Source organism: Dunckerocampus dactyliophorus, chromosome 1 (assembly GCF_027744805.1).
Source record: "Dunckerocampus dactyliophorus isolate RoL2022-P2 chromosome 1, RoL_Ddac_1.1, whole genome shotgun sequence".
NCBI lineage: Eukaryota > Metazoa > Chordata > Actinopteri > Syngnathiformes > Syngnathidae > Dunckerocampus > Dunckerocampus dactyliophorus.
The window spans coordinates 46,949,043-46,968,406 of NC_072819.1; the positions used below are offsets into that span (position 1 = coordinate 46,949,043).

Sequence of the window (19,364 nt, forward strand, 5' to 3'; positions counted from 1 at the left end):
CAGGGAAAGCCGGTGTCTGATAGAAGCTTTCAGAAAAACGCACCGAGAGCGTGAAAACATAATAAACATAATCACTAAACATAATCGAAGATCCATTCAGGTTGTCAGTTAATGTTTCTCAGCTCAAGCGAAGACACATGCTTGTCTTTTTTATGGCTGGCTGATTTAAGCTGCGCATCATCGACTATGGTGCTCTGTTTGTTCTCTTCTGGCTCGTTTTGACACCTGAGATATGACCAGCACAGTAACGGGAGAAATCTCATCCGGAAATAGCCTTATCCTTTAAGAAGGTTCGTAAAGGTTCTGTCCAACTGCCTGCTTCCATCTGAAAAACGAAGGCGTGGATTTCTTCCGGTCGTTTTTCAACTGGTTTACGGACGTATCTCCATGTTGACTGTGGACGTGTTCAAAATTTCAAACTGATTTGCGACTCTCATGTGTTACCGCACTACTGCACCACAGATAGCTTGTTGTCCAGCCACGGAACATGCCATGGCACGTTACATACAGCGGAACCTGAGTTAGCATACGCCACGGTTAGCGTATTTTCTGGTTGACGTCGAAAATGTACGCAAATCGTTTGCCTTGGTTTGCGTAAATTTCCCGGTTAGGGTGCAATATGCGTCTTGTTGTGTTATTAATACACTGCATGAAATCAACTGTGTTTCGGACATAGTTTTATTTGAAAAAGTCCCTCTTAGCACCGCGTTAGCATGGAAAGTGGAACCGGAGGTCGTTGTCGCCCAGCTCCGTCGCTGGATCACGGCTGCAAAATAACTCACAGTGGAGCCAAAAAAAGTTGCAAGTGTTAACACTTTGATAAAGAAGGCCAGAAACGCTGCTGAAATAAATAACACATAGGAAAACACGAAGGTGGCGTGCGTGTGGATGTCTGCTCGTCCCTTCTGCCTCGTAGCCGACTCAACAACAACGAGTCATCAGTCAATGTAAAAGCGATATTAAATGTTCATCTGTCCCTTTCATTTGTCATCTATGTGCGTTTTGAATTGTGTTCTGCATGTGAAAAAACCTGTTTTCTGTTAACATTTTTGTTTTTTGGAAAAGTAGACTCGGTTGGAGTACGTTTCAGTTTGAATCTGACCTTCTAGAACGGATTCATGACGCTAACCAACGCTCCGCTGTACTCACATATTTCATGTAGGCAGCCTGCTCGTCCTTGTCAGGCTCCCTCTCCTGCGGGGCAGCAAGTCTCTCATGGGACTCAGCAAGTTGGTTGAGCAGGACCTTGTGTGTGTGTGATAGTGCTCCAAAATAATAGCATTCCATAATAGTATTCCAAATATCATTTTGTCCAGGAGCTATAACTGTTTACTTCCTGGATGCTGATCGACGTTTTTCAACAGTTCGTTTCATTACTCATACTTAAGCGGATGTTTCGCAGACGTACAGTAGTTGGACGTTACTTATGATGCTCTAAATGTTGAATTTGCCTACATATGACACATACTGTATGTCTGACGTGCATATTTATACGGAGTCGTTAAACGGCAGTATGGGGCACAGCCTTAAGAGACTCAAGATAAAAAAAGAAGTAAATGAAGGAAAATAATAAGCCAATTAAAAAAGGGAAGTGTCACCTTGTCACCTGTTATTAAAAGAAAACACGTATGACTCGTTTCCTCGCTGTGTCCTCCTCAGGTTGTTATGAAGCAATACATCATGGAATATTAGACAGCCTGGAAATGATCCCATATGGTGAAGGGAGATACCATCATTTAGAAGTACATGCCCAATTCAATCACGGAGGGACATGGCTATTTTTACCCTTCTATAGCGCCATAAAGTGGTGATAGGAACCCACTGAGGGAATCCCCCCACACATACGGCCCGAGGGGCATCCCGAGGGAACGCACTGAAATTACACTGAAGTGACTCAAATTGCTTTAGTGAACGTGGGTTCATATGCAGTACGTGGTGGTTACATATCATATCATCGTTTTTCACTCCTGCACCACGAATGGGAAGTTGAGGCGGAGGGAAAAAAAAAAAAAGCAGCAAGTCGGAGCTGCGTCCATTTATTTTTCATGTCTCTGCGGCACTGATGCTTATCAGAAGTAGTGATTTATTTTCCTGCGTATTGATGCATTTTCTCCTTCTGTTCTGGAATGATCACAACTGGCACTTGCTGAGGATGGGAAGCATATGCCATGTGGCAAACCATGCAATCGCCAGCAGTAGCCGACGTGTTTTGTTAAAAATGTGAGCTGTATTTTGCCATAAATCCTACTCATTTTGGGTCAAAGGGTGCGTTTCACATGATTCATGACTAAAAACACAGCGCTTATTCATTTGGAGGTTGCTGTTAGTAAGAGTGCATCGTTTTTGGTTGATTATGCCACAGACCTGTAAAAACAGGGTCTTCAGGATGACAGCGCGGCAGAGGGAATTATTTCATTAAATATGGGTCACTTCACAGCCAAAACTGGTTATCAGAATTCTCACAAATGAAGGTGATTATCTGCGTGGCTAAATTAAATAATTGAGTCTAATCATCTGCACTGGTCACTTGTATTATCTCTGCGGAATTATTATCACAAATTCATCCTCAGCACAGAAAATCTGAGCCCAACTTGCAGGGCAGTTAGCGCGGAGATGCGCTACCCATTACAAATTCATTTTGATTGTATCCATGCAAGATTGATGAGGATCCCTCGGCCGCATGTTTGTACAGGCTACACAGTTAAATTCAATTATTCATGTCTTACGCGGCATTCTTGCGCTAGCTGGACTGCCCACCTGCTGACACTGGTGGGAAATGGTAATACAAACCCGAAGCATGATATCTCTCAGGGGAACGATGGAAAGGGGTGTTAGGCAGTGTCATTCGCACGGATTGATGAAGGGTAAAGTTATGGTAATAATGGAGGAAAGAAATCAACAGCACTATACAGCAAATGTAATTTCCAGAGCTTAGTGTGATCTATCCACTGATAGAAAGTGTAACCTTTTCCGATCCTGGAAGCTCCTGGTGGATTATTACCTTCTGGAAGTGCTGTAACCTAGATAGTAAGTAGATACTCTAATGACATTTTGCTGAATGTCGTTGTTTTAACGTAATGAAAAAATACATCTTGATAGTTCCAAACTCCAAAAGATGCAGGAATCTAATTCCATTTTGTGGAAAAGTGTTGAAGTAAAACCTCCATGCATCCATCCGTCTATTTTCTTCCAGTCTCACTAAGGCAGTCCAGACTTCCCGGTCTCTGACCATCTCTTCCAGCTCCTCTGGGGGGACATTGAGGCGTTCCCAGGCCAGCTGTGAGACATAATCCCTCCAGCGTGTCCTAGGTTTGCCCTGGGACCTCCTCCCAGGTGGGCATGCTCGGAACAGGGAGGGTTTCAGGATGCATCCAGACGAGATGCCCGAGCCACCAACTGGCTCCTCTTGATGAGAAGGTGCAGCGGCTCTACATTGATGACTGGGCTCCAGCCACCCTACAGAGAAAACTCATTTCGGCCGCGACCTTGTTCTTTTGGTCACAACCCAAAGGTCATGACCAAAGGTGAGGGTGGGAACATAGATCGACCGGTACATTCAGGTCTCTCTTCACCACAACACTCTCATACATTAATGCAGACGCGGCAGCGATTGGCCTGTCGATTTCACATTTCATCCTTCACTCACCCGTGAACGAGACCCCGGGCTACTTGAACTTCTCCACCTAAGGAAAGACCTCATTCCCAACCCCTTTTGCGGCTGAGAACCATGGCCTCAGATTTGCTGTTTGCAGATGATGTAAAACCTACCAGGAAGAATTCAAGCACAGTGGATGACCAAATTTCAAATGTACAAAAACAAACCAAAAACCAAGGTCCAAAAACCAAAAGACCAAAAACCAAAAACATTCAGGAAAAGTACGGTATATCTCAAATGTTGGACAACTTGGAAGCCATCAGGATTTACGAGCATATGGACAAGTATTGTGAAGTAATGGTAGTGTCGTGACAAAAGCGGTACACGTCTTTAGCTGGGGCAGTACTTGCTGGGAACAACAGGGTTAGCTGTCACATTCCCTCTGTGAATTGATCACCATCAAAACACCTTTCAATTAAGGCTGGGAATCTCAGGGTACCTCACGATCCGATACGATTGGTGATATCTTGAAGATCTTGATACAGCGATGGGGTGAAAGTGAAAGCTGCGAAGTAGCCAACTTCATTTTTTTTACAATAATTGTATATGTTTTAAGGCTGTAAAACCCCTCGCCATACACTTTATACACTCTTCTCAGACAGGCATTGACATTTTCTCACATTTCTCTCTTGTTTAAACACACTCAAAGTTCAAATTTCTTTTGAATTTTAATGATCAATCTCTTAGACACAAGAAATTAAGTGACTCCCCGTTCACTCCTCTGATGTGCCTCGTCCTGGCGCCGTTCAGCTGTAGCGTTATATGTGTCAAGTGCGTCCCTTGTCGGCTCAACACGGGTGCTGGCAACCCTACGGGACGTAGCACACATGCACATTCATGTCATGCGTGCTTTGTCATGACATGAATTGTCATGTCGCTGCCGCACGGCGATCGGTGTTTGTGATCGGCTTTGAAAGCCATTTATCGGCATATGCCGATCATGTGTTTTTTCCGGAAATCGGCCAGTACTCGCATCCCTAATTCATAGTACATTTCCAACTTTTCCATTCTTTTTTCCTACTGTCTCTCTATACGCTGACATAGTCTTCAGTGTTGTCCTGTGACTTGACTATTTTATCATATTTTGGTCATCACTTTCTGCCCTCCAGAGGCACAGTGCCAGTGCCTCTCAAGCAGTGTGCACAATCTGCGTCCTGTGTGCTGACTACGGTCTTTGCTGTTCATATCTTTGCGCATGAATCATGTCTTCACTGAGTTGTCACTCGGACCAAAAGAATAAATCACCATTTAGCCTGGAATCAAATGATAAATCTACTGTCAGCTTTGGATAAATTCATCCTCAAGGCGTCAAGTGACGGTGTTTTGTAAGCGTTTGGGTCTGACACATTTCTGCACGTGAATATGTCTGTTGCTTTGTTTCCGAACGCTGCGGCACCAGCAGGTGTGAGTGCCTTGCCAGTGCTAGGTTGGTGCAGCCTGGTTTCATTTCAGAGCCACAGCGGGCAGAGGGGAGAACATGGCGTTGGCTCAAGAGGGAGGGCGGGAAGCAGAGAAGGGTGTGGGGGTGCAGACAAGCAGAAAGAGAATGGGGGATGTGCCACGGAAGGTGGAAAAGGGGCTTTGTCCTCTTATTCTGCCTCTGCTTATTTTTTTTAACGCAAAACAATTCTTGCATTCCTACCGATGAACTTCTGACAATCCTGCAATGCCACTTTTTTCATCCACCAGCAAGTCTACTGAGTACTGTTAAGTCAATTACAAAAATAAGATTCGTCGCCTCAGATACTCTCATTCTGTCCATTCTTAGTCTTTGCTTTTGTGGAACGGAAAATGCCTTTTAGAATAACAAATTGTGAATGACCTCAGAGGATTGTACAAGACAAGTGTTAATTAGCATATTTTCTGTCGAGTCCTCTAAGGAGACAATCTAACAATAGTTTGGCAGCAGACCCGCATGTAAGCATGCCGTTTTGAGCGAAAAAGCATGTTTTGTAATTCTCGTGAATCACCTCATTTAAATTGACTGAAAACCTACACATGCTACATGGACAAAACTATTGTGATTCAGGGGAAAGTGATGTTTCCAGTAATCCTGGATGGGTGAATGAATTGACACAGAAGTCCTTGTATTGACAGTGGACAGTGGAACCTCGGTTAGCGTTTTTCGGTTAAAGTTGAAAATTGATGTCAACATTTTGTACATTTTCTGCAGCTTACAATATGGCGCGTCTTCTGTTAATACACTGCATGAGTCCAACTGTGAGTTCTTAGTGAATTTTTAAGACAAAACGTCCTTTTTAGCAGCTTGCAAATAGATGGAAACAGGAACCGGGAGGTCAGCTCCGTCGGCCATCGATGATGTCAACAGCGTTGATTCTGTTGTTCCTTGCTAACTAACAAAGTTACAGTTTCAAAATATTTTTCTTATTTTACAGGTGCAGTGTTCCCTCGTTTATCGCGGGGGATAGATTCCCAAAATAGGAGAAAGGAGAAATCTGTGAAGTTTTAAGGCTGTAAAGCCCCTCACAATACACTTTATACACTTTTCTCAGACAGGCATTCACGTTTTCTCACATTTCTCTCTTGTTTAAACACGCTCAAAGTTCAAATTTCTTTTGAATTTGAATGATCAATCTCTTGGACACAAGAAATTAAGTGACTCACCGTTCACTCCTCTGATGTGCCTCGTCCTGGCGCCGTTCAGCTGTAGCGTTTTTGCGTCCTTGTTAAAACAAATTGCTGCTGTTGTAGTATTTTACTCCTCCTCGTAGTCCTCCATTAACGGAAGATTCAATTACAGTATTCCATAATGGCGCCCTGTGATTGCTAGCAAACAGGAAACACGGCAGTGCTGCATGAAGGAGATTGATTGACAGTGGTCTACAGTCATTCAGAACGCAGAACACAATGGCCAGGTTCTCCCTTAGCCAATCAGGACTGTTGTGGCTCTATATTTAGCCTGCTGAGGAGGTGGGGAACAGACATCTGACTCGAACATGAGTATACAACACCCTCTACTGGTAGCAGTAGGAAATACAATAACAGACACTCAACAGAGCACCCATAGATCGTTAATACACTACAAGGACGCAGAACACAATGCGTGTTCATACGCTGTTAAAAAAATGTTTTAAATTGCACTTAAAAAAATCTGAGAAACAGCGAATCTGCAAAAGGTGAACCGCAATGTAGCGAGGGAACACTGTATAGTTTCACATGCAGAAAACAACTCTAAATGTATATACATGGCGAATGAAAGGAATAAATTAACGTTGAAGATTACTTTTACATTCATTGAAGACGCAATCTACGTTCCCACCCTCACCTGTGGTCACAAGCTTTGGGTCGTGACCGAAAGAACGAGATCGCGGATACAAGCAGCTGAAATGAGTTTTCCCTCCATAGGGTGGCAGGACTCACCCTAAGAGACAGGGTGAGGAGCGCAGTCATCCGGGAGGAGCTCAGAGTAGAGCAGCTGCTCCTTCACATCGAGAGGAGCCTGTTGAGGTGGCTCGGGCTTCTAGTCCGGGTGTCTCCCGTGGTGGTGGCCAAAGACCGGACTTTGCTAATGAGACTGCTGCCCCCACGACCCAGACAACGGAATTAAATGGAATGGAATGAAGACGTGATTGTTGACAAAGACATGATGTGGCAGCGAGATTAACACGGACACCACCTTCTTGTTTTGCCATTAGCTATTTTTGGAATTCACAAAAAGTAACCTTAAATGATCATTTTTCTTCTGGGAAACACTGATTCGGCTGGAGTACGTTTCGGTTAGAGTCGGACCTTCTGTAAGGAATTCATGACGCTAACCAAGGTTCCACCGTATTTCATTTCAAATCGCTCGGATGTCATTTTCACTTAACACTGAGCCTTTGTGAATCACCAAGCCCAACAGCAAAGGTTGATGTGTTGTAGGTAAAACTTTCCACTAAAGCTGCAACTCTGTGAGTCAGCTCACCCACACATTACTGTAATGGTTGCTGCGTTCTAGAAGAGAGAGCAAGGCACCTCTAGAGGATGCCGTGCCGCAGCATATATAAATTAACAACTTTGGCATTGAACATTTCAATGGTCGTAGTCCTATATATGTATTGCACCTCTCTCAGGGTTATTCTGTATGTTAATTGATTGGGGCAGTTCATGCCACTGGATGACAATATTTATTGCTCACTTCTCTTCTCTTCTCCCCGCCTGTCAGTGAGCACATATTTAACGTGCCCCGAACACATCTCTAAAAGAAAAACAAAACAGGCATCATTGACAAAAGACATGACATTGAGGAAGTCACATGTAGCCGGAGGTTGAGAAGAAGCAGCAATTGCAGGCAGGCTGAGTTACCTTTGTTCCAAGTTGGACTTACCTACGCTCATTCTCCGCTCCACTTGTGTGCCCTCACAGGACTACACGTTGACGATGTATTTCCAGCAGTACTGGAGGGACAAACGTCTAGCCTATGTTGGAATCCCGCTCAACCTCACCTTGGATAACAGAGTAGCAGACCAGCTCTGGGTACCAGACACCTATTTCCTCAATGACAAGAAGTCCTTTGTCCACGGAGTCACCGTCAAAAACCGCATGATCCGTCTTCATCCAGATGGAACCGTTCTTTACGGCCTCAGGTAAGGTACTTACTGCACTTTCACATTGAATATCTGTCCCTGACTTGGTTGGATGGTGCCAGTGCTTTAAATGAAACGGGGCAATGCCAAATTACTATATCTCACCCAAAACTGGTTTCAAAATCAATTTCTGGATCATAAAGATTTCTTTAACATGTCCCAGTGTCAAGTTAACTCAGTGTGTTTAAATCTTTCACACTGCTACACTTTCCCAATCTAACTATTTGGCAGTTCTCTGTTGCTGGCCTCTGAGTTACCAGAGGATTACGTGTCATGCTCAAGGGCACCTCAGCATTTGCTTTGAAAGGAAAAGGGACCGAGTAAGATGGCCCCATGCACAAATAATACAATATAAAAATAGCTAGAAGTTGCAGCCGTGTCACTTGCTCTTTGATATTTCTTTCAAAAAGCCCTCATTTTGAATTTCTATTGATCTGAGGAGTTTGTGCGACCCATAAATATGGATGCACGCTTTGAATGATTAAAGTGCATAGGAAGGTGTGTCTGTGCATATTTGTCTGCCAAGACGCGCGCGTGCGGACGGTTTTGTCGCATCTTATTTGATTATGCAAGTTCATAGCACTTAGCTCGGTGGAATACTGAAAGACCTCTCAGTGCTTTCAGGAGATGAATGACAGCATGACGGCGGGTCAGTGGTACATTATGAGCCATTTGATAATTTTCAGGTAGGGGTTGCCAATACACTGACTTGGTGAGATTTCATTTAATAATGCACTTTATGCAGTTACTTGCAGAGTAAGAGTTTCAAAATAGAGCCTAGCCAGCAAAATGATCTAATTTATTTGTCTTTTTCTTTGGCTTTATGTGAGTTTTTATAAAAGTACAAGTCTTTATTGGCGAGTTACTCCATCTCCAAATGACTCAGAGGAATAATAACCATCGCTTACAACACAGGCAGCCTGCTCGATGCTGATAATCAGCAATGTAGTATTTTCTGTAGTTTTTATGATTACATTGTGAACCGTATGAGGGATTAGACATGGCAATGTTTACAGGTTACAGGAGGTCCTCGGTCTTTGTACGAGTTCCTTTCCTATGACGACCGTGTAAACCGTGTATTAGTGTAAGTCGGAATTTATACCTAAATTAACAACTAAGTCACTCACACAGTACGCAGAACACATGAAAGACATATCACATACAGCAATGAGTAAAGAGAACAACTCCTTACTTTTACAGCATTCCCGTGCTTGTCTTGTACAGTGGAATGGGCGTTGCAGTGGAGGGAGAGAAAGAGCACTATGCTGCTTAGTTATCACTATCCATTTCATAGGAAAAGATCCTTTCACATGTTGAAGAATACCATCTTTACCCTTCATGATGGTCATGGCGTTTGTGCACCTAAGACGGGGCACTGATGGACCATCTGTAACAATTTAGTGAGAATGTCATATGGTTTGAACTAATTGGTGACTACCTAATGCATTTACTTAGTTAGAGCATTAGTTTATCTAATGTCCAAGCGAGAGGTATTTAATAGTCACATAGGCCAACACTTTTATAGATAACACACAATGATCGTCCGTATCTTGCAGACCTGATGTTACTGTAATTGTAGTTATGTAATGTGTTCACATAATGGGTTTCAAAGCTTCATAAGAGTCTTAACTGAATAAAGACAAGCGGTGGCAAACTGCCAAGTTGCCAGCTTTGAGTCGGGGTAGACTTGGCCTCAAAATCGCAAATTTGCATTTGACTTTGCTGCTTATTTTCGCCTGTCTCCTTATCTGCCGTTTGAGCTCGTACATAAAACAACACAACACCTCGTCATGACCCAAATGACGTGAGCGCGCACAACAACTGCCAAGCTCATGCCTTAATCCAATTTTCAGTTTCACCATTTGTCAACTTATCACAAGATGGAAAATGGCTATTTTTTTGGAATGGGACGCCAACTGAAATGTGTTGTGTATTTTCATCATACATACGTACAGTAGCAGTCAATTCAGGTTTGAATTTCATTGTGGATTTCTCTTGGAGATAAATCTGGAGATAAAGTATCTAAGGCTAAAATATGCTTATACGTACGGTTGGGCATCGTTTGAATTTGAGCGATTCCGGTTCCGATTCCAATCCCTCGTTTCGATTCCGGTGCCTAACGATTCTCGCTCCCGATTCTTTTCAGAGTTAGGTCATAAAAGTTTGCATGGTTTAGCACAGACGCTTCTTTCCTGCTGGCTTGTTCTTAGATGGTGTTATGCGGCCGTTTTTCCCGCTAGGCAAGCTGGTCGGTCATCGAAATGAGGAATTGAAATTTTTTTAAAAATGAATGATCCTGGGAAAATTGGAACCTTAGTCCTGGTTTCCATCGATGCTCGATGCCCAACCCCGCTTACGCGTCACGGCACTGGCGAACCCTCCGACGGAGCTTGACGCGCATCTCCAAAATAATTCAAACTTTGCGTCAACGTTGACACGGACCAAAGAGCCATGATTGGTCGGCTTTTGTTTAGTACATAATTTCCAGTTCTTCCCTCTTGCGAAAGCTCCAAAAGCTCCACCAAAATAACAGCGTGAAAAGACAGAAATTATTTTATTGCTTTGGTTGTCTTGTACGCTGAAAGGGGCGTTGCAAGGGAACGAGACACAGGACTACTGGGAGGAGGAAGTCTCACTAATGAGACCACTACACTCGTAGTTATCACTGTCCATTTCATAGTAGAGGATCTTTTCAGAATACCATCTTAACACTCCATGTTGTGTGTGTTACTCTAATGTACAGCAGTGCGTGCGTCACAAAGCGTCATAACTCGGAAGGCTAAGTAGGTTGCACTGGCTGTATACAGTATTTTTTATTTTTGAAACGGTGTCATTGCCTTGATATGTAACATTTTTTAGACAATCCCTTCCTCACAACCTATCCATCTTCCTTTCCACACACTGCATTGCCAACTACATACAGTATCCAAAATATATTCCTGTGTCGTCTTGTCCCCTATATCTATGTCTTCTTTTGGCAGGATAACTACGACAGCAGCATGCATGATGGATCTCAGGAGGTATCCCCTGGATGAGCAGAACTGCACTCTGGAGATAGAGAGCTGTGAGTAAAGAGACCTCATGTTGCCCGAGCTGTCATTTTGCAGCACAGGCGGTGTAAAACAATGCATGTGGAGCGTTGCTTTTCCAAGCATCGCCAGGTTTTTACAAGCGCATGATTCAGTTAGTATGGGTGTTTCTGTGCAAGAGTGAGTGGTTGCTACCAAAGGATACGTTTCATTTATATTATTGTCTCTTACACTGTACTACAAAAATCAAGTACTGAATTGTTTCCTCAACTAAATGTAAAAAAAACCTCATTAATGCTCGGCATTGGTCACATTTATTGATGCAGTCTTTACACACCAAGGGTTAATTACACTAATACCATTTTTGTGAACTGAAGTGAACCAAAGAACGGACTTTTCAAAGCAATGTCTGGTTCTTGGAAGAAACTTCAAACATGTTTTTTCTCCCGTCTTCCCAAATGACAGTGCAGTTGGATGATTAGCAACGCTGCATATCTCGCTCTCCAGTGATGCTGAGGCAGATGGTTACACCTTGGTGTTCGTGTGTGTCTCTCCTCTCGTGCAGATGGCTACACCACAGACGACATCGAGTTCTACTGGAAAGGAGGCGAGTCAGCCGTCACGGGGGTGACGCGCATCGAGCTGCCACAGTTTTCCATTGTCGATTACAAGTTGGTTTCCAGAAATGTAGTGTTTTCCACAGGTAAATGTCCACAATGAATGATTTACTATTAATGCAAATGTGTCTAAACATGGTTTTGACAGCACAAGGTCGCAGGTTTACTCAGATTCTGGGTTTACCGTAAATACCGGTGTATAAGCCGCACCCACTAAATTTAGAGGAAAAAACAGATTATTTCGCACTGGTGTATAAACCACAAATATCCATGTCATAAAATGACATATTGAGGTGCGCACGGGTCTGTGAGGACCAGGTAGCTCTTTATTTGACAGGAGCCAATCATGAACTTTGAAAAAAAAATCACGATGAGCTTCTCAACCCATTGGAAATTGCAGGTCATGACTCAATATAACACTCACGGTTTCATCTTACAAACAACATTAAATCCATCACACAGCATCTTAACACTCAAAAGGTACCTAGAAAATATACAATACATGTACCAATACGAGTTTAAAATAACAAACAGCTGCTATTTTAACATCTACCCATAAAGAATTACTGCCAGAAGAGCAGTTCATTGGAGGACAAGCAACATAGATGGATGGTGCGGCAGTGCTGCCTCTGTCCACCGCGGGGAGCCAGAGGAGCCCGGAGCACAGGGCCCAGAGGGAGGCTGACGTCATTGCAGCACCCTAATGAATGCATTGCTCAGACACAATGCCTTATGGGAAAACTTTAAAATGTTGGGTTCTTTCATTTTAAACTTGTATTGGTACATTTTTGCTTATTTCTGAGGTATACTTTTGGAGTATTATGTTGCCGCGTGATGAATTTAATGTTGTTCTCAGTGAGATGACACCGTGAGTCAGACTGTTATGTTGTTATACTGTTATATGTAATGATCTCATACAATTTCCAATGGGTTGACAAGGTCGTTGTCAGAGCACTGATAGCTCGTGATTGGCTCCTGCCAAAGAAAGAGTTACTGTTTCCTCACTGACTCGCGAGCAGCACAGTGTTCAAACAATTAGGAGTAGTTCTGAAGTAAAGGAGATTAGAATTTAGCCATAGATAAGCCGCACTGCTGTATAAGCCGCAAGGTTCAAAGTTTAAGAAAAAAGCAGGAATTTACGGTACTCTAGGTTTTGTACTGACTTTGTTCAGTAATGAGATTGGAAGTAACAATGATCCAGCCCACACAACTGAAATGTACTTTTTTATTTAGCTATTTTTCTTTTGCTTTTACAAATATTTCAACTTTCTTCTTGTATGTATATTTGTTGCAATATTATGACTTTATTGTCATAATATTCGGACTATTTTCGTAATACTAGAACTTTTTCCCAAACTAATTTTCCAAAAATTTCAACATTATTCTTTGTTTTGTTTGTTTCTCACATGATGGCATCTGTTCCTTTAATTTTTCAGCTTATTTTATTATTTCAGCTATTTGTTCTCTTAATGTTATGACTTTTCTTTCTAAATAATTGCTGTTCTTTTCCATTTTTGCTGTTTATTTTCTTGTTTAATTGTACTTGCAAAATGTGCCTAGGGCAAATAAAAAACAGCCGCGGGCCACACTTTGGATACCCGTGTTTTAACTTAAATAAGTACTAACATGAGACAAATAGCGTCAAAACGTTGGCATCAGGGGTAAAATGAGAGTTTCCTATACATTAGGGTCCATTGTGGCTAACATGCCGAACACCAGTGCACGTGACGAGCCAAATTACTCCTAAGACAGGGACCGTTGATCGAAATGTCACGCCGCATGGATAATTCAAAACAGTGTGGGGGAATCACTTGGGCAATAACCGAGCTCACTGCAAAAGATATGGTGCTATCAATACAGCGACCAAGCCTGGCTTTGCAGCATTGCCAAATATGCCCCCAACCCCACACCCCCCACCCATTTACTTTTTGTCCACCAATCACATGTCACTGTCACAACCAGTCATGCCTAAGGCGCCTTAACTGACCTCTGGGATTTACAAACAGCAGCATGAATAACATTACTGGTCCATAACTGTCACTACTAGCATAACCCAGTCTGTTGCAATACAGTGCCTTTTTCTTGCAATGACTTTGTTTAAATGACTTCAGTGCGTTGGGGAGAAGCCAAGGATTTCTTGGTGCGCCCTGAACATGACACCAGTCAGTCACAGGGCGTGTAATAACAGTTAATTCAAAAATATTTCAAGTCATGCAAATTTTAATTAATGTATTGACCGGAACGTAACACGAGCCTGATAAGATGACCCCTCTTTTTCAAGATCTGTTTTTGTTTAGACAAAATGGTCAAATTTTTCATTAAAACTTACTTCATTGTATTTTATTTATTATATTTCTTAGCTGTTCTTAGTTGTCTCACAACACACGTGTGGTTCGGTACTCTGGTCTGGACTAAAAATGTAAAAAAAAAAGATTGTCATGGGACCAAAGGCTGCACAGTAACAAATAAACATGCATAAATGAAGGACATGATTGGGTACTTTTAGTAACTTATTATGTGGCGAAACTTAAATAAATCAAAACAAAATGCTGTCAGCCTGGTTGCTGCTTTTACCAGCTCAGATTTCATGAAAAGCTTTTAAAATATATTTTTATAGAGCATTGTTGCCGTGTACAGTGCGTGTTCGCAAAGCACTCAATCGTGAACACTACGTGGACCAAAGAAAGGGACCAGTTTTAAAATTACAGAAAAGACCATGAACAAATTGCAAATATACAGTGGTGTGAAAAAGTATTCGCCAACTTCCTGATTTTTTTTTTTTTGCATGTTTCTCACACTTAAATGTAATGTAAATTAAATGTTTTATTATTAAGGGAGAAAAAAAAATCCAAACCAACATGGCCTTGTGTGAAAAAGTGATTGGCCCTTAAACATAATAACTAGTTGGGCCCCCCTTAGCAGCAACAACTGCAATCAAGAGTTAACTTGCAATGAGTCTCTTAAAGCGCTGTGGAGGAATTTTGGCCCACTTATCTTTGCAGAATTGTTGTCATTCAGCCACATTGGAGGGTTTTCCAGCATGAAGCACCTTTTTAAGGTCATGCCACAGCATCTCAATAGGATTCAGGTCAGGACTTTGACTAGGCCACTTCAAAGTCTTCATTTTGTTTTTCTTCAGCCATTCATAGGTGGACTTACTGGTATGTTTTGGATCATTGTCCTGCTGCAGAACCCAAGTTGGTTTCAACTTGATGTCACCAACAGATGGCCGGACATTCTCCTTCAGGATTTTTTGGTAGACAGCAGAATTCATGGTTCCATTTATCACATTTATCCATTTATCCTGAAGCAGCAAAACAGCCCCAGACCATCACACTACCGCCACCATATTTTACTGTTGGTATGATGTTCTTTTTCTGAAATGTGGCGTTACTTTTACGCCAGATGTAATGGGACAAACATCTTCCAAAAAGTAAAACTTTTGTCTCGTCAAACCACAGAGTATTTTCCCAAAGGTCGTCATCAAGATGTTTTCTGGCAAAATTGAGATGAACATTAATGTTGTTTTTGTTCAGCAGTGGTTTTGGTCTTGGAACTCCATGCAGGCCGTTTTTGCACAGTGTCTTTCTTATGGTGGAGTCATGAACACTGACCTTAACTGAGGCAATTGAGGCCTGCAGTTCTTTTGATGTTGTTGTGGGGTCTTTTGTGACCTCCTCCACTCCTGTCCACTCCAGGGAAGGTTCACCATTGTTCCATGTGTTCTCCATTTGTGGATAATGGCGCTTATTGTGGTTAGCTGGAGTCCCAAAGCTTTCGAAATGGCTTTCTAACCTTTTCCAGACTGATAGATCTCAATTAATGTCAGTTAACGGGATAGTTTGGATTTTTTTACATGAAGTTGTATGACAGTGTAGTCCAGCAACAGCGGCTTACCCCCCACTTGGTCTCCTAAGTCATAGTTCGTAGTTCCGCTTAGTTATTGGGGTCAGTTAAGTTCATGTGAATATGATGAAGACACTCGCATATTCTTCCGCTGTGGAACACATACGTAAACAAGATGGCCATGGCGCTCCGTCCTGGAAGAAGAGAGGCATTACCGCGAGTGTGTTCATCACATCCACATGAATGCACAGCCGACAGTGCGCAGAGATACGGCAGATAACGGCAAGCGTTTTGTGATGTCAGCATTTATTTCAGTATGGAAATAAATGCCGCCTTGGAAATGAGTGCAAGTGGTCTGACATCACATGAAAACTGATGGGTTGAAGTAAGGAATTGGAATACAAAAGTCCATGAGTGGCGCTGTTCGACGCAAGAGTTGCTGAGCCAAAGCCATAGCTGCATGAATTTATGGTTGAAACACACCAGATGGTTCAAAGCACTGAGAGCTGGCCCCGATATTAACGCTTTGAGGGTTTTGGTACGCCTAAAAGTCCCTATCGTTTCAGTCTCCCAACAAAATCAGTTATTGTTGGAAGCATGTTTAGCTCTGTCATCTTGGCCCATTGTGCTGCTTGTACATAGCAATGATTCTTGTCTATTTTTCACCTCAACCTGTGAATTAAATCAAGTAAATATCATCAGTTTCCTTCAACAGAGACATTAGTGTTAGAAAACTTTGTCAGTGGTTGCTTCTGAATCTTCCATATTTCTAATGAGTAATACTGATCAGACTGTGAAGTATAGATGCCCTGGGGGAAAATTTGAAGAGAAAATGAACGGGGCAGGCTTTTAAATCCCTGGACGTGGGCGCTGTTGTCGCCTGCTTGTGAACGTCATCAATCAAGTGGTATTTATGGCAGCACGATAGCCACTCTCTTGAGCATTTCATTTCTCAGGGCAGTCAGTTAGGGGAATGAATGGCACGTCTAGGCAATTTGTGAACTTACATAACAAATATTTGCAGAATTTATTGTTGCATTTGGTGTGTGTTGCAAATTTAGAGATGACTTAACCCATTCAACCTCATCACCCTGTCATAGATAACTTGTATTGCATATGTATCAATGCAGCCTATTATTGACAGTGATTGCTTTCCTTCTGCTTTTTCCTTAACTCACAATGTTGAGCATGCACAATGATTGGCAAACACGCTGGACATCACTTGTTTGTGAGAAGCAGCATTTCGGCTGTGGGTGGCCACTATTAAATTCTAGTGTCCGTTCTCCTGGTAGGTAGTGTGAAGCGCATCAGCGGATCGTCGTGAGGCTGGCTAATGACGGGGTGGCCTGCATTCCATGTGACGCAAGCTGCTTTTTATTGCCCTCCTGCTTTTTCTTTACCTTGTCCATCCTTTGCCACTGCCCCATTTGGCTGCCTCTTATCCACATCCCCATAAACATTTTTGTAGAAATTGGCAATGTCATTTTTTGGCTATTTTATCATTCATTTTCATTCACGGATTATAATCCCTCAAAGGGAAATTCAGTCACTAACTAATGACTTAACTCTTGGCAGTGGTAAAGATTTATTTGGGGTGATTAACGAGGTGGAAATTAGCTGACCCCCTTGACCAGTTATCTTTAATGGGCAGCCTGTGGGCCACATACGGCCCACCATCACATAAACAATGTAAAGCAGTGATGTCTAAGGTGCGGCCTGTGGGCCATTTACGGCTCTTTTTTACTGGGCCGTGACACATTGCAGAAGTAAAATTGTAGAAAAAACAATAGCAAAAATAGGAAAAATAGAGCAAAAAGTCACAATGTAAAGAGAAAAAGCTGAAATGTTGATAGTAAAAACTCAAAGTAACATAAAATGCATTTTTTGCCTTTTTCAGAATGAATAACATATATAAAAGACATAAAAATAATATATGTAAACCACAGAGTCTACTTCCTCTGCTCTGCAGGGGGCAACAGCAAGGCGTACCTGTCACAACGAAGCAGCAGTAGCAACAGAGGACTCGCATTTAAACGACTCTATTGCTATCAACTCTAAAAAAAAACTAAAAAAAACAAGCAAAAAACCAGACTTTTAACACCGCGACTTGACTTTACATTGTAACAGAGTAAACGCCGGTTGAAAGGAATATAACCCGTGGAGGCACTTTCAGACATCACACAGCCCATCCCCTCTCATTATTGACACTGCTGACAAAAAAGGCACTATACAGTATATATAACATATTTATTTTATATATAACATATATATTTCAAGTCAAAGCTTTGTGTTATTAGTATCAACATTTCGGCTTTGTTTTTGTATGCTTATTGCTCTATTTTCCCCGTTTTTGCTGTCTTTTAAGGTTTAACTTTATAGTTAATAATAAACGAGTAACGGCCCGCAAATTGCCCTCAAGCCACAATTTGGACACTGCTGCTCTATATGGACCAAGTCAATATGACGCAAACACAGTGAGTGGTTTGCAACATATTAAAAAAGAAGCAAACATGTCGATCACTGTTTTCCCAAGTCAAAGCTGATGTGTGCGGATATCTTGTTTTGTCTAAAACACAAAGATAACAGGTCTGCTTTCATGGATGACTAAGGAAATTAAAAAATATTCACATGTGAGAGGCTGAGATCAGAGGATATTTCCATTTTAAAATCAAAATATACCAAAATAGTTGTCGATTAATTGGATAATTGATTAATCCTCAAGTCATCGATTAGCTGTTGCAGTTCTAATATGTGTCTATTTTTGTCTTTTATTTTTGAACAATACCATCTGGCCCTCACAGAAATGCTGCAAAAAGTGAGGACCCCTCCCCTAGACTCTTGTTGCCGTTGCCTCATCAGTTTAACTTTTACCATCACCCCTGAGATACAGGATTTTGTGCATCCGGCCAGTACAGGTGCTTGTTCCTCCCACTCACGGATGCTGTTTGCTCTAACAGTTACAGCTAGTACAGCTCTACACCCACACTCACCCACGGACACGCACACACACACACACACACACACACACACTCCCATTATCAGCATCATGCGGAGGTGCAGGGCTTAGGCGGGAGAAGCTGCCATCAAAGGTGCACTAGCAGGAGTCAATGAGATATTTTTAGGCATGCGACAGTCTGTTTCCATGTTTGTGTGCACCGATGATTAAGTGAATTTTTAGCATACTGGCATGCAGGTGTTCACAACCATACAGAAGACCGGTCTCTAATGGGAGGGACATAAATACTAGCAATCAGATGAAAAAGAACGGTATTAGTCATTAGCTGTAAATGTTACATATTTCACCATGGCAACAGAAGTACAGGATGGACTCATAGCATTCAACCTGTGCTTCAGCACTGATTCATTATGTCAGTGTGTATCTTGTGTTTCACGAGGTAATAGAGCTTAATGATGCCCCCGTTTTGATTTTTATTGCAGTGTAACACACTGAACAGTCGGCACTGAATCCCAATGAGATGGTGTGAATCCTTCTTGCCACCACATAAGTGAGCAGTTGATTGGACTGAGTTTTGGAGCCATTCTCCATCGAATACAAAGACAAAAATGGAAAAACTGCCAACCAATGGCTGACATTACAATTATTAATTATGCAAAACGTGTTCATCTGCAG

The 19,364-nt window shown here is 42.2% G+C and overlaps 1 protein-coding gene across 3 annotated transcripts in view; it reads left to right on the plus strand.

The window, feature by feature from the left end:
• The window catches only part of LOC129190316 (gamma-aminobutyric acid receptor subunit beta-3-like), a 76,142-nt gene that overhangs the window by 42,053 nt on the left and 14,725 nt on the right, over window positions 1-19,364 (plus strand). For all 3 annotated transcript variants that reach the window (XM_054792899.1, XM_054792907.1, XM_054792915.1), the window contains 3 exons: window positions 8,021-8,241; window positions 11,223-11,305; window positions 11,836-11,973. In XM_054792899.1, the coding sequence (XP_054648874.1) occupies window positions 8,021-8,241; window positions 11,223-11,305; window positions 11,836-11,973 (442 nt within the window). The remainder of the gene's footprint in view (window positions 1-8,020; window positions 8,242-11,222; window positions 11,306-11,835; window positions 11,974-19,364) is intronic.